Source organism: Hypomesus transpacificus, chromosome 17 (assembly GCF_021917145.1).
Source record: "Hypomesus transpacificus isolate Combined female chromosome 17, fHypTra1, whole genome shotgun sequence".
In the NCBI taxonomy this organism is placed as follows: Eukaryota; Metazoa; Chordata; class Actinopteri; order Osmeriformes; family Osmeridae; genus Hypomesus; species Hypomesus transpacificus.
The window spans coordinates 2,368,703-2,395,277 of record NC_061076.1 but is presented as its reverse complement, the minus strand read 5'-3'; the positions used below and the strand labels follow the sequence as shown (position 1 = coordinate 2,395,277).

Genomic DNA, 26,575 nt, shown 5'->3' with positions numbered 1-26,575 from the left:
TCAACAAGTAACGGACAGGAGACTATTTAAAATTCTAGTCTCAAGACAAACTGTTTGGAGACGATGGCCGAAAATATAAAATGTTTTACTTGACTCCAACTTACAACTAAGCATACAGTGTACCATTACCTGCATCCTCGAGCGATATGTTTGGTCAGTGCACTTTCTGATAGGGTCCAGAAAATCTAAGACTTCAAATTTGCATTAATATTTTTGTTTTGAATGTCATACCCTTTATTTTTCCAATGCAAATTATAATATTAGCTTGAGTAAAATTAAAGAACATGAATTTCAGAATATCTTACAATTCGGTGTCCCATTTTTTGTTTGTTGCTATGACAGCGTGCATGCACTCCACAAGTTTGTAAAACCTGATGACAAGTATTCTAGCATGAATTGATGTTCTAAAGAACTCCTTGTTATATCATGGGATGGTTGGCTTTCTCTATGGTAGTATGAGGTGGTATTTTGAGTGAGCTATGGCCTGGTGTTATTTTAAAAGCTTTATCTTTGGCCTTGTCAGATGTAGGACAGCTAGCGTTGCATCTTCCCTTCTGACTCGTTGCCTAATTTGTACAAGGACCTCTGACTATTCTGTGTTTGCCCTTTTGATATATTTTGATCCTTAATGTGTACCCAGTTCATTGAACTGAAATAGTACCGTGCCTTCAAAGGCACCCCACTTCATTTCAAACTGCCTGCAGTAGCTGAACAGAGGGAGGCAGTGTTGTGATATTGAAGCTTGACTCTGAATTACCACACCTGCGTTATCAAGGAGATTATGCGTTGCGATAGGCTATTTTGCTCGAATGACTAGCATGTGCATTTGTATTCAATAAATCATATTCAGTCGAACCCATACGAGATGTATGGTCGCCTTGTGACAGTAAAACATTGTATATACCTGTGAATCATGAGCAGGTGGACCATATGTCATCAACCTTTTTGGTTTATTGGCTGTCAATAAACCTTTTCTTTGAAAGTTTGCGGATTGCTGACCCGTTATGCTTTCGCTCACTCCTAGATTTGGCCCCCGTATTTGGAATGTAGGGGAGAGGGAGGGGGTATATTTTTAACGGGAACAAGCGCTTTCCCTACATGGGCGTTCACGCTCTCTGTTGCAGCGGCGCACTGATGTCCAGTACAGCCTGCCGGTGCCTTTACTACCCGACGACATGTAAGTTGACTTTACCGTGAGAATGTTTATTTGTTGTAAATTGTAGTCTGTTGTGTTTTACTGAGTTTTGATTGACAATGCTGAAATTGAACACTTTCTGCACAACTTTCCAAAAGATTAATTGTCCACATGTATCGTTTTAATAGTTTGTTTTAAACTGAGTTGCCCTAGAAATATCATATTTGACGGAACATATTTTATGACACCGTATTAGTAACCTTTACTCATGAACTGGACATTACTTCATAGTTTTAAGAGGGGCCAATGACAGTTTATTGTTTTTGGGAAGTTGTACGCCAACTAGGACTGCTCCGTGTAATGAATTTATTTCGCATCATCATTTAATACTGGATGTGACCCATTCATCGCACTGTGTGATCTGGCTGATATTTTTGCCACAGGCTGTTCAAACTTTGACATCTGAAAAGAGCAATCAACTGTTAATGCATCACACCATGCCAGCAGCAGAGGCAGAGTCGCAGCTGCTGCAGAGACGTGTTATCTGCAGTGTGCCCTATGCTTTCCTCTGTCTTTTAACAACAGTAACACATTCATTACATGGCAGAGCATCTGGTAGCAAATCCAATGGAGACCAGTATGCTTATAAGGAGTTGTATAGATCAGACAAGTCCACTGGAGACTAACTGTCAAAAGCTGTCAAGAGTGCTTGTATGGCTGTGAACAAGGTGATATGTGTCAACCAGTGTGCTATGATAGATGTAATGCTCACCTAGACAGGGCAAGGAACAGGATACATTATGGTTTATGTTGAACTCACCAACATTTCGGTCAATTCCACCCAATCATCACTCAGCGCAAGATAAGAAAGGAAAGGAGTAATTTTTGGAGGGGTTTACCTAAGTTCATCTGCCCTTGAGCTTTGCCCAGCGGGGGGCTTGCACTCCAGGATCCCATCACAGATCTAATCGGCTGTAAACCCTTGCTGTCTCTCTAATCTGGATCTTGACGTCTGCCCCTGGTCCTGATTGGAGGTGAGATCGTGTGACGTAACAAATCATTCCCTTATACCTTAGGTACCTGATGTGGCTATCACAGACCTTTGGTTTGGGAGAAATAGCCTCGTGTCTCTGGAGTCCAAGTCGATTAGGGATTGTGTTTGGTTTTAGATGATGAGATTGGATGGCTCGTCAAACAAATTGGTGCTGCTATGTTGCCTGCACAAAAATGTCCTTTAGAATTATATTACATGACATTATGTATTGTTATGTAAGCCTTTTGCTAACAACTAGTGTGACAACCCCTGTTGTGTTTTCACAAATAAATGGAGAGAGCGTGTTTATCCCGGTGTGTTGGTACACTGGTGTCAGCTAGTGTTACTGGATTAGGACCTGATCATCCATGTTGAGCTCCAATGGCAACCGCTCTCCTCCAATCCCCTACTGTCTTACTTGTCACATGACCTCAGCCCTGTACACAGGATGGGGAGTCCTACATTGTTAAGCTCACTCTTCTACAGCTACAACTAACACCAACAGTGTTGCATCGTTTAGGACTTTTCTGGACATTTGAAATTGTTCTCGAGCATGAGGAAACCCTCTGAGTGACAGGAAAAGGTAGGGCAATGCTTTCCAAAAAACACGTTTTCTCTTGTTGTTCCTGTCTCTTTTATGTTTGTGTTCATCAGTGCAACATCGTCATGCATACTCACTTTTGACCTTTTTTTCTCTCTTCTTCACTTTTACATCATTTGTCTTTCTCCCTCTGTTTCTCTCTCTTTCTCTGTCTGTCTTTATCTTACACACACACACACACACACACACACACACACACACACACACACACACACACACACACACACACACACACACACACACACACACACAGACACACCCCTCTCACTGTCACCCCAAGGGTCTTGCTCTCTAGAGGATCACTGTGTCTGGCACACCAGCTCATTAAACCTCTCAGTATTATGGTGTGACATGAGGCGTCAGGTTTACCTGTCGTAGCAACATGGCTGACACACAAAGCCGTACAGACGTTAGCTATACAAATCTGACACATGACATCTTATCCAATATACTGCCACCCTCCCTCTATCCAGCCATGATCATTCCACTCCCCATACACACGACAGACATGTATTTTATGACAACGATCAATTTGACAATTTGTATTCTTTAGTTTCGTTAGTTCATTTAATTTTCATCCCTTTCCTGCCCAGATTCCAAGTTGAGAGTCTGAATCTGTACCAGGAAGTACATTTCTCAAAGAGATGAAAGCTAACAGCATACAGTATTCTTTAACCATGCTCTACCTCTGCTGAGCCCTGTGGTTGCCTCTGCTCATTGTTCCATAGGCCACATTGTGTTGCTTCTGTGGGGGTAAAGCACCAGGAATGCTGACGCCAAACATTTGGCAATTTCAGAACACACACTTGTAAACGTGCACGCTTGCACACAGGCACACACACGCACACACACCAGACACACGCGCACACACACGTGATTCGTGGTTCTGGATAATTACAGCGTGCAAATGGAACGCAACAGAAAACGCATCATCACAAGTGAGATGGAGCCTTTGAGATGGAGCCTCATAGACTTCACAAGTTAGCCCAATGCTGACCAATTGGATGTTCTACTCGCTAGCATAGGAAGCACTGTTTAGACGGGACAGAGCTTATTCAGCCAGAATGAGCTGCAGTATAATTGTACTGGGGGAAAACCCTGCTGCTTCATTGCTATCCGGGACTGGATTGGAGCTGAGGGGCTGAGGGGTAAGGTTACAGTGCAATGGGAGATTCCTGCGTGGCTGTGTAGACTGGAGCAGGTCATCTTACACAGCCTTCAAGACGAAAGAAGCGAACGAGCAGGAGAGAGAGAGAGACAGAGAGAGAGAGAGAGAGACAGAGACAGAGACAGAGACAGAGACAGAGACAGAGACAGAGAGAGAGAGAGAGAGACAGAGAGAGAGAGAGAGACAGAGACAGAGACAGAGACAGAGACAGAGACAGAGACAGAGACAGAGACAGAGACAGAGACAGAGACAGAGAGAGAGAGAGAGAGAGAGAGAGAGACAGAGACAGAGACAGAGAGAGAGAGAGAGAGAGAGAGAGAGAGAGAGAGAGAGAGAGAGAGAGAGATGGGTAAAAGGGGCAAGATAAGGTGAAGGGTGGTCAGTCTGCGGCATTCTGCTGTTGCCTCAAATAAAATGGAGTTGATTCTGTGGGAAATCTAATACATCCTGTTAATCTATCAGCAAACACAAATGGAATGATGTTGACTGAGGAAACCAAGCTGGACTGTTACAGAGTGACTCAGAGCTTATCGGATGCTTGTCTGCTCCCTCTCCTTTAGATGTGCTGTGAGCGTCACAGGGTGATTAGTCTGACTGAAGACGTATCAATCTGAGGGGGCCAGGTTCCCACCAGCAGAGGAGTTCCTCCAGAGCGGCTGATCTACCCACACTCCCGTCAACACAGTCAAGTGCCTGGCCGGTAGAGGAGCGGGAATCACTTGGGAGTGGAGCAAGAGAAGCTTCTCATTTCCCCTACCCGCTTTCAGTTGTGTCTGAGAGGTAAGCAAAGAGAAGACCTTCCCGCTGCGTGTGTCATAAATGCCACGTCATCGTCCGAGGGGGAGAGAATCAGCTGAAACCTTCTGAGGGACACGGAGAGGGAGAGCCACATGGACACGCTGGAGAACCCGGTCCTGGAGCCCAGGTCCGAACGGATCGCCCGCTACAAGGCAGAGAGGAGGAGGGAACTGGCGGAACGCTACGGCAACATGGAGGAGCTCCCCACCAAGTGGGTGAGGAGGGACGGGAGGGAGGCCCAGGAGCCCCAGACCCACCCCGACAGCCCGCCCCTCCTCAGAGACAGAGCCCCCTGCGGGGGGGTGAACGGCCGAGCAGGGGGTGAAGACCCTCAAAGAGTCTCCAACGGTTTTGAGGGAGACACTTCTGCAGAGGCAACACTCCCCAGAAGGTGAGTCCAGCTATATCAGGTCTGGACAGACCTGCTGTGTCTGTGATCCAAGTGCTTTGAGAAGTACATGAACTCTCTATACCAAAGTCCCCTCAGTGGCATTCTGATGTGCACTAGTGACTTGACACGGACTGAGATGGAGAGAGGTGCTCAAGGTTTTTTTGCATGTGTGATGTCACTTCCTTTGCTGAGTCAGGCTTTAGTGCCTATTGTTCCTGAAATGCAAAAACTGTTTGCTGGCTTTAAGAGCGTTGTGGTGTTGTTAGGAACACAGAGCACCAGCCGAAAGATGCACCTTTTGGTTGCTTCCAAGCTAGCTTACGAACACAAATAACGTAATGTGCTTCCACATCAAACAGTGCCCCTCTATCATGCAGTCTGTTCCTGCTCTAATGGAGACTCTGGCCACTGACCTTTCAGATGCAAAAATAAATTAAAGTTCACTAGCTGTTCAAGGTCTTTGTCTCAAATTCAGCCAGAGCTGTGCTCCCAAATGGCTTTGTAAAAATGAGATACAATCATTCTGGTTCTTGCTGTCATCATTTGCTTGATGGACTTTGACGATATTCGGCAAGGGGTGCTCTTTAGGGAAGGGTGCTGTGGTAGTTTGCCACCTTCCTTATATCAACACCTTGCCCCGTTCGTCCTTATACACCCCCCCCACCCTCCCATCCCCATCCCTTCCCCATCCCTCCCCTCAACTCCAGGCAACATTCTTCTGGCTCTGCCAGCATGTTCATTAGGGGGGACCCTGTAGCCCCCCTAGGCCCCCCTGGACCCGACGCCCCCCAGCTCCACACTCGGGTGTCGGTGGGCCAGTTGAGGAGCGCACTGCTGCAACAGACCGGGAGTGCAACACAGCCTGAGAACGTGTAGGGTCTCCTGCACGCTACAAACTGTGTGTGTGTGTGTGTTTCCGACTAGGCCTTTAACTGTTTTCGTGTGTGTACAGTATGCGGGGTTCAGCTTGGTTGTCATCTCTTCCAGAGGATCTCTCTTGCGGCCCTTCTCTCTAACTCTCCTCTTCTTCTTCTGTCTTTGTGGGTAGTTGCTCAGACGGTGGGCTTGCTACCTCCTCCCTCGACCTCGCTGTCAAGCCAGGCACTGAGGGGGGGCGCCGACGCCCCCGTCGCTATCTGCCAGGGGTGTCAGGAGGGGGCCGCAAGAACAACGAGCGCTTCAGGACACAGCCAATCACGGCCAGTGAGATGCAGGAGAGTGGCGGGTAGGGGCTGTGTGCTGTGGCCAGGAAGAGGGATGACATGAAGGCCGGGGAGTCTAGAGGAGGGGCCTGGCTCCTTTTGGGGGAAACAGAGATTTGCCTTTGCTGTGTTTTTGTTTGCACGTAGATGAGTTTATTTTAAACACATGTCTTATTGGATACCGTGAGCATTTCCTATATTTCCTCTTTCTGTTCACCCCTACATGTTAATATCTGTTGGCAGATTTGCATGTGTGTTTGCATCTGACCACGGTGCTGCCCTTTGACGTCCTTGTGAACAGGGTTAGCTTGTTGAGCATGCAGATACGATGCAAACTTGTGTATGTGTGTGGGAAAGTGAAACTGTACACATCCACAGGTTTGGTAACAGAGAGAGAGGATATGTCTAAAGGATATGCTTGGGTGGAGTTCTGTCATCGGCATGTTGCAGCCAGTGACCTTTCATTTGTTATTTCTCTCCCAGACTGCCAGAGACAGAAGAGGAAGAGAGCTGTAAAGGTAAAGTACCCATCTGTTTTGCTGTTTTGTGTTTGGAATTTATGCAGAGACAAACGGAAAACAGAGAAAGACACACCCAAATGCTTGTGTTTCAGTATGTGTTTGAGACAGGGTAGACACACACTAAATGCTTGTGTTTCAGTATGTGTTTGAGACAGGGTAGACACAAAGTCACAAAGAAAACAAACATCCACACTCTGCCCTCTTAAACCCTCGGTATAAAACAACATTTTATTACTCCAATAAAACAAGGAGAGTGTTTACTTTATTATTATTATCTCGCTACTAATCCCTCTGTTGAAACTCAACCATGGTTTTTATTCACCTGAGGATAACAGCAAAGTTACATACTAAACCCATGATGAACAAAAATATTTTCCTCCTTGCAAATACTACTCAATTATCTCTTTCGTGGCCCTCAGTGTAAAATGGCTGACCGAAACTACCCATGTAAAGTCTATTTTGAGTATTACAAAGTTTTCCTTCTGTCCTTTGATCAGCTGTACTTTCCAACTGCCAGGGTAAATATTGTGCAGTGGGCCAGTGGCTGATGCCATGCTGTAGCCCAGCTCTGCCAGGCGAGATAGTGCTGCTTTGGGACTCAGTGTCCCAGGTGCTGGAGGGGCCCTCACAGGGAGGGTTCAGTCACAGGGATCAGGCACACCGTGTTCTGCAGGTGGAGGAGGTGACTGACAGGCTCACTCTGTGCGACTTATCCCCAGCCCTCTCAGACTTTCTGGGATTAGCTTGTGTGTGTGTGTGTGTGTACTACAGGAATGTTGACAAAATGTTTTATATGGGATGTCAAGCGCCACCTGAACTGGCTAAATACGTTTTATGAACCTGTCTCTGGTTTACGTTAGATGTTATATGGGTGTTTATGTACACATAAGTAGAGAGTGTTCATCCCTCTTTTCTATGACTTGACAACTGATGTATTATGTTTCACAGCTGATGTGAAGACGGATGACAGAGCCAAAATGAGTGTGGCAGCCAAGATGTCTCTGTTTAAAGTAAGTCTGATGACAACCGTGGCAGACAAACAGGACCCACACCGGAGCCCAACCATGACCCCTCCAGTGTCCCTGTGCTGTGTGTGTGCCTCCATGCCTGGGAATAGTTTGTCTCCACGGAGACTAGGGGAACACACTAGGAAAGAACGCCTGTCCCCTGCCTGACGTGTACAGAACACCAGTTAAAGACACAACAGAGCCTCTGTGACACAACATCTTATCATCCTTTGTTGCTCCAATCTCCTAATGTAGTGGATTAAGTTGGGTAAAAGGGCACCCTTTTTTTCCTTCACTGTGGAGAAGTGAAGGAGAGAGACACAAAGAGAGAAAGAAACAGAGAGAGATAGAGAGAGACAGAGAGACAGCGAAAGACAGAGACAGAGCGAGACAGAGAGAGAGACAGAGAGAGAGACACAGAGAGAGACAAAGAGACAGAGAGACAGAGAGAGAGAGAGAGAGAGAGAGAGAGAGAGAGAGAGAGAGAGAGAGAGAGAGAGAGAGAGAGAGAGAGAGAGAGAGAGAGAGAGAGAGAGAGAGAGAGAGAGAGAGAGAGAGAGAGAGAGAGAGAGAGAGAGAGAGAGAGAGAGACAGCGAAAGACAGAGACAGAGAGCGAGACAGAGAGCGAGACAGAGAGAGAGACAGAGAGAGAGAGAGAGAGAGAGAGAGACAGAGAGAGAGAGAGAGACAGAGAGACAGAGAGAGAGACAGAGAGAGCCAGAGAGAGACAGAGAGAGAGAGAGAGAGACAGAGAGAGAGACACAGAGAGAGAGAGAGACAGAGAGAGAGAGAGACAGAGAGACAGAGAGAGAGACAGAGAGAGAGACAGAGAGAGACAAAGAGACAGAGAGAGAGAGAGAGAGAGACAGAGAGAGAGACAGAGAGAGACAGAGAGACAGAGAGACAGAGAGACAGAGAGAGAGACAGAGAGAGCCAGAGAGAGACAGAGAGAGAGAGAGAGACAGAGAGAGAGACACAGAGAGAGAGAGAGACAGACAGAGAGAGAGACAGAGATGGCAGACGGCAGCCTCATTCCACACTACTGCTCACCTTACAGCCCCACAGCCACGGAGCCATGATGAGCCAGTGCTGAGTATGTAGAACTGAACACCTGCCTCCTGAGTGATACAAATGGCCAAACAGGTGCTTCTGATGTTGCACCTGATCGTTCGGAGATGCAGAACACACACATGCCATCAACTTGATGTCCCAGTATATTAGTTCCACCCATTCATCAATGTCTTCCATAGCTGCACACAGATAAAGTCCCAAGGTAAACATATATTTTGCTATTGTTTTGAAAGGCAAACACCCACCGTTTTTTGATTTTCAAAACATTAGCAGTTACCACTGTAGACATGTCCTGCTAAGTTTTAGCTGTGGAGTGCTTGCGTCAAGGCCAGGTGACAATGTGCCAGGACCTGTGTTGAACAGCCCAAGCAGCATTATAATTAGCCTGCCTGGCCGTCTGTCCGAGGAGGAGGCAGGGAGGTAACGGTACACGGTGAGCTCTGGTTACGCTCTGACCTGCAAGCCTGGCATTCTATCCCTCTCTGGACCTGGCTAGGCTACCAAAGACACCTCCCATCTACTGCTCCATTCACCAGCTCTCTGACCCGCTTCCTGGCCTAAGTTTAGACGAAAAACACAGAATAGAATTTGCCGCCTGTTTTCACTGCCTGTTTCCAGACTGCTGCATTGAGCAAAATGTCTGTTATGGCTGATTTTTTATCTCAAATCTCCTCCTTTCTCTTGTCTCTTTGTGGCAGGAGCTGGAGAAGACGGCCGCCCCGGAGGTGTCTTCCTTCCTGAAGCCTCGCTCCGGCAGCGTGTCCCACGAACGCAGGGTGCGTCGCAGCAACGAAAATCGTTCTCTCACTCAACCAATCACCTGTGAGGAAATGGTTGCCATCAGGTGGGCTTTGTGAAAGAACTCAAATGTCAAACGTGCTGATTGCAACCCTTGAGAATTGTATAGTGAGCCAACAGGGTGCTCGGGGTGGAAGCTGCAGGGTGCAGACCAATTTGTAGAATGAGTGTCGTGAGTTGTAAAGACAGACTCATTATAATAAAACCACAACCACAATTGTAGCAGGACTGCATGGCTGTCCAAGACAAGTCTATTTTCTCCACAGACTACCTTTTGACATTTGCTGGGCTTGGGCTGTTAAAGGGATTCTTGCCTCTAATTATACACAGTTCATAGACAGGGGGAGAGTTAAACATTGATTGATGTCGACATAGATCCAAAACGTACAGCTATGTGTTACACAATAAATGCCCTTTGGACATTAACATTCACTTGAATAGACTGTGTTTCTATCTAGCTATTCACCCATGAAATAACCACCCAGGGTCCTCCCTCTCTCCCCTCCGGTTCCTCTACAGCAGCCCCAAGGCAGCCTTGTCTGGCCAGGCCCCGCCAGGCCAGACCCAGGCTGCGCAGGCCGAGCCTGTGGAGGACGATGAGAGCTGTAAACTGAGTATGAGTGAGAAACTGGCCCTCTTCAACAAGCTGTCTCTACCGGGGAGCCAGGGAGACGCCTCTGCTGACGCCCCCCCAGAGAGACGCAGGCAGAAGGGGGCTCGCTACCGCACACAGCCCATCACCGTGGAGGAGGTCAGTCTGGTGGGTGTGGGTGGAGTGGCCACAGAGATGCATTGACACTGACAAATATACAGTATACTAATCTGGAGGATTAATCTACTAATCTGCATTTCCCAATAAATTGTGATTGTGAGCTGCAAATTCCTTTTATATTCAGTTCCTCTAACCGTCTACGGCTTCTCTCTGCCTGCGCTCTGTACTATCTCAGCTCCAGAAAGCGCCCACCCAGCTGCCCCCTCTGCGCCTGTCCCCCCACCTCTCAGACAGGCAGCAGGCCCTGTCCGTCAACCTGAGGCCCAGCGAGGTGCGTCAGGCCCAGCCACGGCCTGTGGAGGCTTCCAGGGCAGATATAGAGCCTGGCTCAGGAGGACCTGGCACCAGCTCCTTGGAACTCTACTCCCCCCAAAAGCCTCTGTCACGCTGGGACTCGGAGACTGGTGAGATCAAAGGAATCCTGAAGAAGAGTCGCTCCGGAGGACCAGAGTGGAGCAGGGACCGAGGTTCTGATAGCAGCCAAGAGTCTCCCTTTGCCCTCGAGCAGAATGGCGTAGAGGCAGCGGGCATGGGAGAAGACAGTGGATCTGGTTATCGGAGAGAAAAACATGGGGTGTCCGGGGTCGATGGAACCCCGCTATCTGGTGCCCCCTGGAGGCATAGAGGGAGGAGCAGGAGGGAGCCCATCCCTGCGGCTCCAGTGAGGGCCTGGCCAGAACCCCAGGAGGAGAGGTCCTGCCAGGCGGCTGAGCAGGACTCCTCAGATGTTTCCAGGGAGGAGGAAGACGAGGAGAGGAGCAGCCGGAGGAGAAGGGACGCCCCGCCACGACGCCATGTTGAGGTGTCTCAGGCAGACGGCTGTGGCCAGGAAGCAGGCGGCTGGAGGAGGACGGTACGACCTACAGCACCCGACATCATTCCGCCTCCCCCAAAAAAACTCACTCAGACCACGCTGACAGCAGAGCCGCGATCGGAAATCATTTTGTAGGAATCGCTAGAGTCTACTTCCAAATCTGTTTGGCAAGCTGGTAGTTGGTTTTAAGCGGCACTTCAGAGTCTTGAATAAATGGGCTAAATCCAGTCTTACCCTGAAAAGAACAGCTGCTAACAGACCACACGGAACTCCACGGGAGGTTCCGCTGCAGGGAGGGAGAGAGCGCGGCCTGCTATCCTCAAACGCTGCACAGCAGCCCAGAGTAGGGTCCATGGCTCCCACCCTCTTCCTAATCTCTAATCCCCAGAGAGTGGGCCTGGAAGCAGGGGGCTTTAGACTGTCAGTCGGCTGGCAGGGGGGAGCAGGGGGTCAGCAGAGGGGCAGACAACAGAACAGGGGGGCCTGAATCTGGGGGTGAACCTCGTCTGGACAGGTCAAACTAAAGCACACTCAGTGATTTGGAGCCGCAGTGAAGGGATGAGTTGCCTCGGCTGTCCTTGAGCGTAAGGGCTGATGCAGTGCGGATCAGTTCGGCTCCTGATAGTTGAGTGGTTAGGATGAGATATTTGCCATTCCATTGAAACCGAAGGAGCATCAGAGTACCTCCTAGGCACATCACTATGGTATGTGTTTAATGTCTGTTAACTGCGAACATCACTATGGGTGATAGTAGACAGGGACATGCTGGAATGACAGTGAACAATGACAGATAGACAAGGGTGATTACAAGGACTCACTCTACACATATGTCCATTAGCCACCCTCAGCTGGATAACCACTGTACAAGTGTGTGTGTGGGTGTGGGTTTGTTTGTTCAAATGTTTTCTTCTCAACACTCCCATACTGCCCCCTACAGGACGAGAACCAAATCTCTCACGATGAGTCCGTCCGACCGAAGAGCTGGGTAAGCGTTTGTCAATGACGCATTGGAATTCTGACATGACGATTATGCTGTCCAAAACCATGAAAAGCGACTTTGTCGATTTGAGCCAACAGTAGTGCCCTCCTCCTCTCCCCTCCCAGGATCCTGTATTTTCCTCCGTCTATTCTAGCAGTACACCTCAGTATGTCATGTGTTTCAATCAGGTAAATGTGTGTGTGTGCGCTCACGGTGGAGGGGCGAAGCATGTTGCTCTCTACTGTTGGTTGACGGTACTTTGTGTGCAGTGCAGAGTTTTAAGACTTATTTACTGCAATGACGGTTAACAATTGCCTGTTACAAAGTGTTTTGGAGTGGTTTGTGGGTTGTTACACCTTTAACTGTTTACTGGGTGTCGTTTAGGATGCCACTGGGTAGAACAGAAAAGGCCTGTTCGGTTTCGTCAAGTCTCAATCCTTTTTCTCTTATCATTTTCTGCGTCCTCCTTCACTCATTGTTTGAGTCATCTTTTCTACCTTGCCTCTTTCAGACGACCCAGTCTTTTGAGGCCCAGGAGGTTTCCCCTACCGCCCAGAGCCAGCCTCGTTCTCAGCCTCAATGGAGGCAGAAGGTGAGGCAGTTCATACATTTTTTTTTTCTGACAGAGTCTCTGAAATAAGCACATGAACAAATATTTTGCCTCCGCCAATACTCTCTGTTATTGGGGATGTAGGTCCGACCAGCAGAGGAGGAGCAGGCTCAGCCCCAGCCCCAGCCCCAGGCCCCGGCCCCGGCCCAGCCCCAAGCCCCTTCCCAGCTCCAGCTCCAGCCATCAGTGGCTGAGCGAAGGCGTTCCCTTCAGGAGAACGAGGACCAGTGGCAGACCAGAGGAAGAGGGGAAGCTGGACGTATGACAAAACGAGGTGAGCACTCTGTTCAGCCTGGGGACTTCTCGCTTTGCTTTGGTCATCTCCAGTACGTGTCACCCTTCCCATTCTCACTGTGCCTGTGATGCCGTTCTCACTATGCCTGTGATGCTCCAGGTCTGGTGTCTCCTGAACCCGACCGAGATGACCCTCCTCCCTCTCACACTAAGAGACCCTCTACAGGGGCCACAGCATGCAAAGGTACACAGCTCCCACACACCAACTCCACCCTAGCCTGGTTCAATTCAACAGCAGATTGATAGATGGTTTACCTCATGATGTATTCTTAATTTAGCCTTTCGCCCCGGGATGAACTTGCATTGGAATGTGAAATACCTGACCCCCCCCCCCTCCCCCCCCCCCCCCCCCCCCCCCCCCCCCCCCCCCCCCGTCCTCATTCCCCAGCAGCAACCCAGGAACCTTCCCTGGAGGTGACATCTGAGCAAGGGACTGAAGGGACGGAGGCCATGCCTCTGGATGACCAGGGGACACTGGGAGGATTCTACAAACAGCTGTCACCCCTGTCACCCACACCTGCTGCTCTCCCTAGCTCTGGCTCTGAGCTGCCGCAGACCGACCTGAGTGCCCTCTGCCAGACGAACACACCCATGTGAGTGTGCGTGTGCTTATTCTCGCTGCGTGTTAGCCAGAGGTATCCTCCTGGCACGGTGTTCTTATTGGAGGTGTGCCTGACGGTCTGTGGTTCTGGGCGTGTGTCAGGCTGACTTCGGCGGTGGCGGAGCACAGGCGCTCGGTGCGCCCCTCTCGCAGGACCCAGGGCTCCAGGAACCCTCTGCGAGCCCTGGCCGCCCGGGAGGACCTCAGGCAGGACTTCATGGGACAGAGAGTGAGCGAAGCGCCTGCGGAGACCAACAGGATACAAGCAGAGAAGAGTGAGCATTTTAACTTAGGACATGTCTCTCTCTCTCTCTGTCTCTCTCTGTCTCTCTGTCTTTCTCTCTTCAGCTCTCTCTTCCTACGCGTCTCTCTCTCTCTGTCTCTATCTCTCTTCAGCTCTGTTCAGCTGTCACTGTCTCTCTCTGTCTGTCTCTCTCTCTCTGTCTCTCTTTCTTCAGCTCTCTCTCTTCCTACGCGTCTCTCTCTTTCTCTCTTCTGTTTTTGTCGCTGATTCAGAACTTCTTCCCGTCTCGCAGAGGTCAAGAACAACAGCGTGGTAGACTCAGCTCTAGCAGGTCTGGCCAGCACCGAGGTCACCAAGGTCACCGTTGCCACGGACGCGGTCAACAACAACAGCCCACCAATCAGCAATCTTGTGCTCATTCAGATAAAAGGTCAGCAGAGAAAATGTGCACGCATGTATGCCTGCGTGTGCTTTGTGTGTCGAGACACGCCAGTGTGGTAAAAGTGTGTTTGTGTGCTGTATTATTCCCACGGTAACAGGCAAGCGACACGTCCAGGTGCGTGTGGTCGAGCCAACAGTCTGGTCTCTGAACAGTGGAGACTGTTTCCTCCTGGTCACAGACAGCCACTGCATCCTGTGGTGTGGAGAGTTTGCCAACACATCAGAGAAAGCCAAGGTACTGCTGACACAACACAGCTTTGACAAGGACACCAGGCCAGCCATAGGCTGAAACATCTAGCCAATGAATTCAGCCTCTTGTATGGACTATGTGATTTCTTAAGGATGTATAGTATTCACGTGTGTACGGACGTATGGATTGTACGATCATGCACAAGTAGTGATGTGGTGGTGCTGCCCTCCAGGCCTCAGAGCTGGCAGCCTCCATCGTAGCCCTGGGGGAGCTGAGCTGCCAGGCTCCCCAAGTCACCTGCCTGGAGGAGGGGGTCAACACCGAGAAGAGCCAGGCCTCCGACTTCTGGAACATTCTGGGAGGAAGGACTCAGTACAGAGGTGAGGGTTAAACCAGCTGTTCTCTCAGAACTCAGCTCCACAGCTAAAGCTCACACCGTATGACAGTCCTGAACAGGGAAACGTACGTGACTGTGAATCAGAAATCCTCCCCTCCCTCACGTTCGTCTGACGTCTGCGTCGTTTCGGTTCTCTGTCCCCCCCAGGAGCGGGCGCCCCTGAGGAGGACGAGCTGTACGAAAGTGGGGTGGTGGAGTCCAACTGTGCGTACCGGCTGATGGAGAACAGGCTGGTGCCTCATGGGCAGGCCTGGGCAGCTGTGCCCAGCGTCTCGCTGCTGGACTCCAGAGAGGTCAGTCCCTCCAGGTCACTCAGAGAGTCTCACAGGATCTCGGACAGTCTCATGGTCATCGGTGTTTCTACTGGTCACCTGTACAGGCTGGATCGCCGCTGTCTGTTAGAATGACACAGGAACAAACAGCATATTACATTTACATTTAGTCATTTAGCAGACGCTCTTATCCACACCCACTTACAGTAAGTACAGGGACATACCCCCGAGGCAAGTAGGGTGAAGTGCCTTTCCCAACGACACAACGTTATTTGGGACAGCTGGGAATCTAACCGGCCACCTTCTGATTACTAACCCGATTCCCTAACCACTCAGCCACCTGACTCCCCCATTACATGAATAACGTGTGTATACGTGTGTGTGTGTGTGTTTATGTGGGTCGTCTCCAGGCTCTGGTGTTTGACTTTGGCAGCGAGGTATATTTGTGGCAGGGCAAGGACGTATCCCACGGCGACAGGAAGGTAGCTCTGCAATTGGCCCAGCAGGTGTGGGGCGGAGCCTACGACTACAGAAACTGTAGGGTGAACCCCCTGGACCCCGCCCACTGCAATGCCAACATACAGCCGTGAGTCAGTTGACACGTTACAGACACACGGACGTGACTCTCGTTTAGGGTTGATAGCATGAACGTGAGGTGAATGACAACAACATGACACGTACTGTGCAGGTGTGGTGAAGGGCGTCCCAGCTGGGCCCTGTTTGATCTGGTGTGTGAGGGCAATGAGACCGTTCTCTTCAGAGAGAAGTTTCTGGACTGGGAGGAGAAGAACAGGTCCAGAGAGGAGCCTGCGCCCCTGGTCCAGATGACCCAGGTTGGTGGACTAGAATGTGGTTCCCAACCCTGGTCCTCAGGGCACCCCTGTCCTGCATGTTTTAGATGTTTCCTTGCTCCAACACACAGGTCATTATCCAGCTCTGCAGAAGCCTGCTTATCACCATTTATTTTAATTAGGTGAGTTGGAGCAGGGAAACATCTAAAACATGCAGGACAGGGGGTCCCTGAGGACCAGGGTTGGGAACCACTGGACTAGATAACCTTGAAACCTCCCAGCGTTTCCATCGGTCTCAAACCAATCCAATGTGTTCCTCACTTCTCTCCTTCTCCTTCACTTCTCCTTCCTTTCCCAGTTTCTCTCCACTCAGAGCCCTGTGCCTGAGGTAACCATGGTGCCCACGATGCCCCTGCACTCAGAGGGTTTGTGTCCCTGTGATGCCAAGGCCTTGGTGGCAGGTGAGGGGGTGACAAGGGACACCCTGGCTCACGCTGCCCTGCAGGGGCTGGCTCTCCAGCGGGGACAGGGGAGGGTCACCCTGGAGGATGGGCGACAAGGGGAGCTGTGCACGGTTGCTGTGGATACCTGGCACATCCAGGAGGGTGGCGACTGTGAGGTCGCCATGGAGAGCCCAGGGCAGCTGTATGAGGGAGACACATATCTGGTCCGCTGGACCTACACCATCAACAACACAGGTCATTATCACCACCATGCCGTCATATCTACTCTACACTGAACTACTTTGCACTCACGTACGTTTGAATATGTCGAGTGTTTACGTGTCGGTTCCTTGTCCAGTGGGACAGAGGGACAGCCCAGGTGATCCTGACGAGGAAGTCTCCGCCCTTTTCCTCTGGCGAGGCCGGCACTCCAATGTCAGTGGGTGGGGCAAGTCAGCTCTCACGACCAACCACAAGGGGGCGCAGGTCAGATATTCTGCCTCCCACAACCACACACAGCTGAAGTCACTGCATTATAGAGTCCAAGCCATGGACTTACCACTTGAATAATAACAGTAACAATAACCATAATTTGTATTGTGACATAAAAAGATACAAACACACATACATTCAGGATGAGAAAGAAACTTTCAAACCTGTGATTTGCTCAGAGTGAGAGAGCGTCGTCACAGATGTAGCTGTTTGTGTTATCTGTGGTGTGGTGCTCCTGGTAAAGGTGGAGGTCCGTCAGGGGAAGGAGCCGCCCTGCTTCCTGCAGCTGTTTCGGGGAGGCCTGGTCGTACACGGGGGCCGCCAAGGAGACGCCACCGCCAACACAGGTAGCACAATGACTCCTCCCACACCTTTTCCTTTTTATGCCACACTATTCCTCACCGTGTCTGGTGAGGGGGCGGAGCTTGTGTCAGGGCTGTACAGAGGCATGTGTGTGTGTGTGTGGTGTGTCCTGCAGTGGCCTGGCGCCTGTTCTGTGTGCGGGGTGAGCTCCCGGAGGAGGCTTGTCTGCTGGAGGTGGTGTGCTGCTGCGCCGGGCTGCGCTCGCGAGGTTCCCTCGTCCTGCTCGACAGCCAGCGGGGGGCGCTGTTCCTCTGGCATGGCTGCAAGGCCCACTCTGGCTCGAGGGAAGTCGGCAAGAGGGCTGTGGAACGCCTAACGCAGATGTGAGTCCTCCCCTTTTGTTGTCTTGTCTATTTTGGGCGGGGTCAGATGGCTGAGCGGTTAGGGAGTTGGGCTATGAATCAGAAGGTTGTTGGTTCGATTCCCGGCCATGCAAAATGACGTTGTGTCTTTGGGAAAGGCACTTCACCCGACTTGCCTCGGGGAGAATGTCCCTGTACTTACAGTAAGTCGCTCTGGAATAGAGCGTCTGCTAAATGACTAAATGCAATGTAAATGTCTATCTAGGTCCGTCGATGCTGGTGATATCGGAGTGTATTGATGGTGTGTGTGTGTGTGTGTCAGGTGTCCTGCTGAGCTGGGGCTTAGCAGTGACAGCCCTCTCAGGGTAAAGGAAGTGGAGGAGGGCTCAGAGCCGGTGGAATTCTGGAACGCTATTGGACAGCAGGACAGGAAGGCCTACGACTGCATGCTTCAAGGTAAAAACAAGACGCGACACCTCGTAAACGTGTCCAAAAACACGGTACCGAAACGTATATAAAACACTTCATCTGAATAAACCCATACTGCAAGACAGCCAGTACTAAGATTTGTTCGCGATCTCCCTCAGATCCAGGGAAATACAACTTTACACCTCGTCTCTTTCACCTGAGCGCTGGCTCCGGAACATTCAGAGGGGAGGAACTACAAAGCCCTGGCCGCTTGCCAGGTGTTGTCATGGCAATGCCTTTTGTCCAGGAGAGTCTGTACTCTGTGCCACAGCCGTGTGAGTGGGCTCTTTGCACAAACACACACGACATCAAAACCAATTACTAAAGTAAATTGACCAATTTTTCCCTGGATGATAAATCATTTAAATGGTCTTTCTTGTTCTTCTTTTCTCTTTCCTCTCCCCCCCCATCTTCTTTCTCTGTCTCTCCACAGCCATTTTCTTACTGGACAACCGTCTGGAAGTGTACCTGTGGCAGGGGATCCAGGCTGAGGACGATAACTACTCCACCTCACCCTGTAGCTCCTGGGACAATGAGAGGAGGTGTGCCATGCAGACAGTGCTGCAGTACTGCAAAGGTAAGTGGGACAGGGAACCTAGGGTAACTTATTGCTGGACAGGTGATAAGCTTCCTTAGCTTTATCATCCATTTTTGGGAAGAGATTTAAAAAAGAGCGTCACCACTCTGTTGTTTACAAATATCACGGCGACGTTGCTGTTAGTTTTCCGTGTAGTTCGACTGTTAGCTCTGCCTTGTCCAGTGGTTGTACAGCTGTTGTCTTGGTGTTGTAGAGATGAACCCCAGACGTCCACCGCTGGCCTACCTCATCCTGGACGGAGCAGAACCCCTCACCTTCACCAACGTGTTCCCTCGCTGGGAGAAGACACCCCAAGCTCACCCACAGGTACACTAACTCAGTCACAGGTACACTAACTCAGTCACAGGTACACTAACTCAGTCACAGGTACACTAACTCAACCACAGGTACAATAACTCAGTCACAGGTACACTAACTCAGTCACAGGTACACTAACTCACCCACAGGTACACTAACTCAGTCACAGGTACACTAACTCAGTCACAGGTACACTAACTCACCCACAGGTACACTAACTCACCCACAGGTACACTAACTCAGTCACAGGTACACTAACTCACCCACAGGTACACTAACTCAGTCACAGGTACACTAACTCACCCACAGGTACACTAACTAAGTCACAGGTACACTAACTCAGTCACAGGTACACTAACTCACCCACAGGTACACTAACTCAGTCACAGGTACACTAACTCACCCACAGGTACACTAACTCACCCACAGGTACACTAACTCAGTCACAGGTACACTAACTCACCCACAGGTACACTAACTCAGTCACAGGTACACTAACTCACCCACAGGTACACTAACTCAGTCACAGGTACACTAACTCAGTCACAGGTACACTAACTCACCCACAGGTACTCTAACTCAGTCACAGGTACACTAACTCAGTCACAGGTACACTAACTCACCCGCAGGTACACTAACTCACCCACAGGTACACTAACTCAGTCACAGGTACACTAACTCAGTCACAGGAACACTAACTCAGTCACAGGTACACTAACTCACCCACAGGTACACTAACTCAGTCAAAGGTACACTAACTCACCCACAGGTACACTAACTCAGTCACAGGTACACTAACTCAGTCACAGGTACACTAACTCACCCACAGGTACACTAACTCAGTCACAGGTACACTAACTCACCCACAGGTACACTAACTCAGTCACAGGTACACTAACTCACCCACAGGTACACTAACTCAGTCACAGGTACACTAACTCACCCACAGGTACACTAACTCACCCACAGGTACACTAACTCAGTCACAGGTACACTAACTCACCCACAGGTACACTAACTCAGTCACAGTAGTACATCAATCAAGATTGTGAGTAATGATACAATGAGTTGTTATTGTAAGCTATAGCCTAACCTCTCTCTCTGTCTCTCTGTGTGTGTCTGTCTGCTTGCATGTTCCAGGTGGAGACAGGCCGGGTCAAGCTGACCCTGGTGCAGGATGCCCTGGCCCAGCTCACTAAGACCCAGTACCCCCTGGATGAGTTGCTGCAGACCCCTTTACCTCAGGGCGTGGACCCCCTGTGTCTAGAGGTCTACCTCTCAGACCAAGACTTCCAGGTAGGCAGAGTGTGACTGTACCTGTCAGCATAGGGAGGCCAGTCAATTATTGCTTTGACTAAACATGTGCCTCAACTTTTTATTTTTTTACACTTCTGGATATTTTGCCAATTTTATCTTTCAGACTATTCTGGAGATGAAGAGAGATGAGTATGACTCGCTTCCAAGCTGGAAACAAGTCAACCTGAAGAAAAGCAAAGGACTTTACTAGCTAAAGTCACAACAGGAACATGTACTTGTATTAATGTCCGCATAGCTTAAAAGTTTTTTTGTTTTTGTATTTTCTATTTTTAAGAAAATGTTACGTTGTCAAACGATAACATTCATGTACAGTGTTTTCTTAGTAGTCGTTTTATCTGTGTGTCTTATTTAAGTATGTTGTTTTAGGGCCTTATTTTTTTTGTTCTCAGCAAAATGCTCTCAGTTTCAGAGAGACAGGACTGCCTATACCTTCAAACAGAAGGGTTAACTATAATCCCAATCCAGATTAACTGTGTTCTTTTTTTGTATTCCTAAAAGATGAATGTGTGCGTGGCTTTCTTAATGAGTAGCCTTTAGAGTTTTTGTTGTTGTTGAAGAACAGACAGCCCGCAAATTTTCCTATGAAACTTTAATTTATCTGTACAAATCAATGAAGGGAATGAATGAAAGTAAGAAAGAGATAAGAGGAGGAATAGAAGGACCTCGGTAGCAAACTGTGGATGGGACGTGAAAACAGGACTGAATAAAAAACAATCAATTCTAACAAACAATGTAAACAAGGAGAATAAAGGAGTAACCAATGTCTTCATGTTTCCTCGTCGATCAAGATAATTCTATCAAAGAGCCCTGCAGGTCTACAGCTACTGACAGTCATTCAAACTGTAAATGTCAGTTTGACGTTGAAGAAACAAAACATCCACAAATGTATCTTCAGGAGGACAGACGCAAGAGTCCCACTGATTTGTCACTACGCTTAGTTGAGGGCTTGACAGTAATATAGTTTTGTCTCTAAAATCTAATTTGTGCATTTTACATGATTGTGCTCTTCCATGGTTTACATGTGCATATGTTATTGGTGTCATACTAGTGTGGGTTCCTGGCAGTGTTGGCAGTGGAACAGAAAGCCTTGTAGCAGCCTGTAATAATGTAGGTGGAAAGACCCTGTGTATTGTGCAGGACTTGCATCTCTGGCTAGGCACCATGTGTGAGGGCTGGTTAATACTGTAATCAGAGCCCTAGGAGCTCCAGTATTAGGTATGCATGGGCTAACAGGTACACAGGCTCCAATAATATCAGTCAGCGCAAGGCACGCAAAATCTGCTTCAGATCGCTCCGTACTTGTAACCGAACAACCGTTAGCTGGTATATACACACAGCTCCCCTGTGTTACTACAGTAGGGTAAATACATAAACAACGCATTTGAGTATTGATCTCAGATAGCTTGGACACGCCCAATGCCACCAGACAGGGGCCGTGGTTGAACTGACTCTACTTCTTCTTCTTCATTTGGGTGTTTTTCTCCCAAGCCTGGATTAACGGAGTGAATGTAAGCCTCCATGTGACTGTGCAGCCCTAACGAGTGGGATTAAGGCCCACCGTGGAGAGATGGGTCAGGAGCTCCAGGGATGAGGGGGCTGTCAGTCCATGAAGAGACCGCACACCGACTTCTAATACAACGTCTATCTTGTATCAAGTGTAACATCTTGCTTAGTTATGGTAGATGAATACATATGGAGTATGAATTCACCTTTGACTGTATGTTTATTCATGTTCTTCTAATGCTGTGTGGGAATGTGAGTGTATATGCAAATATATGAAAATATGTGTGTGTTTTGGATGTTTGTACTCTAAATGGCCTGCTCTCTCTGCATGTCTATTCCAGGTAGACTTCTGTCTGGTTCAGAAGCCAGGGCGGCTTCCCTCAGCACCACCATGTGATCCTCAGCAGCATGCAGTGATTGGTCGATCCAGTCCATACTGCCAGACATGTGGCAGGCATTGCGTGTCACCAAAACCAGGTGGCTGACCGACAGGAGCAGAGCAGTGGCCCTGAGGGACAGACAGGTTTCATCAATACGGGACCAGAACTATACTGAAGAAAAAGACAAAAGCACATCATTTCCTCTCTGATTGTCTGCAGTCTAGAGCACTCCACCAACGCATTCTATTAGCAGAGCAGCTGTCTGCATGGCCTGCCATCACTGTCTCCTCTAACCGTCTCTCCACGTCAGATGATGGAGGCTTAGTGGCCGTTGTGATTACCTGGCATCCAGCAGGATGGGATCCAGGGGGGGGTACATCGATCGAACCACGTCATCAACCCTGCACACGACACACAGGATTATGGGAAGGCACAAAAGAGAGGTCAGAGAAGGTCAGGCAGTATTCGTCTTAATACAAATATGGATTTGTAATCATAGCTGCAATTCAGATGATAGATTCAACCCTGTCTGAATGTCACCTAGGACTGATGCGTTTGGCCACGGTGATGATGTCACTGAGGCTGGCCGGCGCCTTGACCTTTGCTCCTGAGCCCATTGTCATGGCGACCAGCTTTTCAGTCAGGGTGTGGCAGATCTGTGAACAAGTAGTGTGTACAGTAAATATGATCCGGTTGGACAAGAAAGAACAAATATCAAAGCACCTGGGTGTTGCTTAACGTTACCTTTAGGATGGAGATACAGTGAGACACCAAACCACTGTTAAAAACCAACAAACATTCAGTTAAAACATGCCCTAGTCCATGCCTGTATACAATATTTAATCTGCTAATACTTGATAATAGACCGAGCGGCCAGTCTAGTGGCTAGTCTACCACCCAGGCTAGCAGCCAAGCTAGCACCCAAGCTAGCACCCAAGCTAGCACCCAGGCTAGCACCCAGGCTAGCACCCAAGCTAGCACCCAGGCTAGCACCCAGGCTAGCACCCAAGCTAGCACCCGAGGTAGCACCCAAGCTAGCACCCAAGCTAGCACTGGTATGCTTCCAAGTCAGACGTACGAGGCGTCCTCGATCCAGTCTTCATTCTCCAGGATGGCCTCGATGTGAGGGTTGGTGATGACCACGTCGTCCAGCTCGAGCTCTGAGGGCTCGCTCTGGGTCTCCATGGCCCCAATAAGGTCTACGTTGGGTCTGGGGGAGGGTAGGGGGTACCCGGTGAACAGAGATGACAAGAGAGATGTGAGGTTACATAGGAGAACACATGAGGGCTTGATGAGAGACAGACAATGAGAGCAAGAGAAAGAGAGAGTAAGAGCAAGAGAGAGACAGACAGAGAGAACAAGAGAGAAAGAAAGAGAAACAGACTGACAGCAAAAGAGAGAGAGAGAGAGAGACAGACTGACAGCGAGAGAGAGAGAGAGAGAGAGAGAGAGAGAGAGAGAGAGAGAGAGACAGACAGACTGACAGCAAGAGAGAGAGAAAGAAACAGACAGACAGCAAGAGAGAGAGAGAGAGAGAGAGACACTGACAGCAAGAGAGAGAGAGAGAGAGAGAGAGAGAGACAGACAGACTGACAGCAAGAGAGAGAGAAAGAAACAGACAGACAGACAACAGAGAGAGAGAGAGAGAGAGAGAGAGAGAGAGAGAGAGAGAGAGAGAGAGAGAGAGAGAGACCCTGCATGTTGACTTGGCATTAACCTCACATTCAAGCAGGTTTGCCCTGAGTGCTACGGAGAGGGGCTAAACCACAGAGACCATGCGTGGAACACAAGAAGGGAACACTCAGTACAGTCAACTGTGAAGCGAGGAGACCACAGCCTCGGGCTGCAGGCCATATGCACCCTAACCCACCCGTGTGCTGACGTCCCCTCCCATCCCCAGATGCGTTGGAACACTGACTTGGAGTCAAAGTGATGCAGTAGGCTGAGGGGGTGGCAGTAGCGGTGTCGGCACACCATCACCAGGGCGATGAAGGACGCCAGGAAGATGGTGGCCAGCACCCCGATGGCCACGATCACCACCGTCTCCATGGTGACCCCAGGTCCCACGACGGCAACAGACAACGACGTGGCAAGAGGAAAGGTTTCCAATCAGGCGTGACTGGCTGGTCTGCTCGTGATTATGGCTGAGCACTCATCTGCTGAGGAGAAGGTGTTCACTAGTCACAGCGACATGAAAAAGCAAGCCTTGTTAGATCTCATGTACAGTCTGAGGCTGGCTGTGTTTCACTGTGTCTGCACACAGCATCAGCCCGTTGTTAGCCTCTGTAAAAAAAAACTAAACAAAAGAAGAACTCTCTCCTCTAATACTCGGCCTATTCGTGGCCTCTGAGTGTCACACCCACAGTGTACACAATCCTCCGGGCTTTATCAGAGCACATACAGTGTATGGAAGGTGAGCATGCCCTTTTGTTGGTTTCATATGCTGCGGCGGAGCACAGCCTTTGGAGTCGCTGCCTTGTATTCGCCACAGAAGGCAATACAGCTCGATAACAACCGCACACGACAGCACCTGGAGCCCGACATATGGTACACTGGCATTTCTTGAAGGAACACGGTTTACATGTCACCCTTTTCTAATCACTGCCACCTCGCACAAGATAAAATTGATGAACAACCCCAATGAATCATTTATCACAGCTAAATCCATACAGCTTGTCTGTCAGTGTCTTTATTTGACATTTGCTGATACAGTGCTAGGATATGAATGGCCCATCAGTTTTTTAAATCATCTGACATGTTCTTTACTGAGCTGTTCCAAGACACGCAAGATAAAGGGTAAAGTAATCTGCTCACAATCACAAATCTGTCTTTCCTCCCAGCGTCTTACCCCTGTAGATGCCTCCGGTCCTTGGAGAGGGAAAATGTAGAGTATTTTTGATGGTTTTTTAGCTGTTTTCCCACAGGATGTAATTCTTGACTACCTGCCCTCTGCCCAGTTGAATCACTCATTAACCTAGCACTGCCCCACCTTGGAACCATGGGTGTGTTCCTGAGTGTGTTTATGTGTTTGACATAACCAATACTTTGGAAGGAAGCCATGAGCAGCAATAGAAAGGCCTTTTGAGGTGGAATGTAATTGGTTTGTTTTAAGGCATGGCATTTATTTAACAGGGCAATGCAATTTCCACATCGTATCTTGAGGCACAGTCACCATGGGCAACAGAATTACAGAATTACAACATTCTCAACCGACATTTTCATCCGGATGATTATGTGAGATTCCGCTTTGGAATGCTGTAATTCTTTAATCAGATTAATTTGTTGTACACTGGCCATGTCATAGTGTGCTTTGTCCTGTCTCTCGCTTTAAGTATTTCAGACTCCTTTTCTGTTAAGAGGAGAACAGTCAATTAATGCCCGATGATCATAATGTGTGTAAGGCATTTGACTCTGGTTCAGAAAATTATAAACAGTGGGAACACAAATTAAGTGAAGTAAATTTCTGTGCATAACCGGCCAATCCCTAAACCCAACTCAACTCTTGCACACTGTTAGTGAGACATTTTTTTTTTTACATTGATTGAACATACAGAGCACTTTTAATATCCAAACACTGTCACAGTACTATCTACATACACTGTGCTGAATTTTCTGGAAAGGGGATGGACTCATTAATGAGATGCATCAAGCCTGCCCTCCACCATCAGTCCACTGACCCCTTGCTTGGTCTAAAGGGGAGTGTACACCCAGTCAGCCAACTCAGACAAAAGAACTACAAAGACTACTAGAGGCACTAGCTGACTACAAAAGTCAATCACACTATTTTTTGGCTACTCAGATGAACAGGAATGCGTATTTATATGTATTTAATGTATGTATATACACATACATATTATGTATTCATACATAAGTATTTCACTACTCATATCTGTATTTTAGCATCCATCCATTTGTGAAATTGTTGAATAACAAGATAATAGAAATTGCACTTGAAAATGATCTACAATTACATACTTAATTGTCTTAACTAGGTCTGTTTAGTTTAGGCTACTCATCTGTAGTTTAGTTTTTATCAGTAGGCTAAATTGTGTTACGGTACGTTTGCATTATTTCTCACTTTACACTAGTGTTGCTAAAACATATCGAACCAAATGCCAACCAAACAACACGATTAGATTTCAGACTTACCAAATCATTTTGTCCTTTATCTCTTTTTGCTTTGGGAAACAAAGCGGCTACTACTTGCTTGTGTGAGTGGAGATGGCACCGACCTCTCCAAATCGGTAACGGGGACGCGCAAAGGCCATTACGTGAGCGGTT

General features: G+C 48.9%; 2 protein-coding genes across 13 annotated transcripts; one reads left to right on the top strand and one right to left on the bottom strand.

Moving 5' to 3' along the window:
• Window positions 1–1,088: 1,088 nt before the first annotated feature.
• svilc (supervillin c) lies at window positions 1,089–21,175 on the top strand. 6 transcript variants are annotated; one of them, XM_047039068.1, is made up of 32 exons: window positions 1,089–1,177; window positions 4,498–5,126; window positions 5,834–5,998; window positions 6,175–6,351; window positions 6,812–6,846; window positions 7,798–7,859; window positions 9,627–9,772; window positions 10,246–10,477; window positions 10,674–11,351; window positions 12,250–12,297; window positions 12,417–12,479; window positions 12,803–12,883; window positions 12,986–13,175; window positions 13,296–13,379; window positions 13,587–13,788; window positions 13,899–14,071; window positions 14,333–14,470; window positions 14,580–14,716; window positions 14,904–15,051; window positions 15,216–15,361; window positions 15,751–15,926; window positions 16,029–16,173; window positions 16,490–16,829; window positions 16,933–17,060; window positions 17,311–17,413; window positions 17,545–17,752; window positions 18,054–18,187; window positions 18,319–18,474; window positions 18,633–18,776; window positions 18,991–19,103; window positions 20,235–20,390; window positions 20,515–21,175. In XM_047039068.1, exons 2-32 carry the CDS (start codon window positions 4,828–4,830, stop codon window positions 20,599–20,601), a joined length of 5,094 nt encoding a protein of 1,697 aa, XP_046895024.1. In that variant the 5' UTR covers window positions 1,089–1,177; window positions 4,498–4,827; the 3' UTR covers window positions 20,602–21,175. The 6 variants fall into 6 exon arrangements, with proteins under 6 accessions (XP_046895024.1, XP_046895022.1, XP_046895026.1 ...); XM_047039066.1 differs by having other exon boundaries at window positions 13,584–13,788; XM_047039067.1 differs by lacking the exon at window positions 1,089–1,177 and adding an exon at window positions 2,733–2,751 and having other exon boundaries at window positions 13,584–13,788.
• On the bottom strand, window positions 20,737–26,575 carry tmem98 (transmembrane protein 98). 7 transcript variants are annotated; one of them, XM_047039095.1, is made up of 7 exons: window positions 26,444–26,575; window positions 24,213–24,450; window positions 23,373–23,504; window positions 23,039–23,072; window positions 22,835–22,950; window positions 22,636–22,695; window positions 20,737–22,422 (listed from the first exon to the last, which is right to left on the bottom strand). In XM_047039095.1, the coding sequence occupies exons 2-7, from the start codon at window positions 24,341–24,343 to the stop codon at window positions 22,221–22,223; spliced, it is 675 nt and encodes a 224-aa protein (XP_046895051.1). In that variant the 5' UTR covers window positions 24,344–24,450; window positions 26,444–26,575; the 3' UTR covers window positions 20,737–22,220. The 7 variants fall into 7 exon arrangements, with proteins under 7 accessions (XP_046895051.1, XP_046895048.1, XP_046895047.1 ...); XM_047039092.1 differs by having other exon boundaries at window positions 24,165–24,453; window positions 26,444–26,563; XM_047039091.1 differs by having other exon boundaries at window positions 24,165–24,450; window positions 26,444–26,563.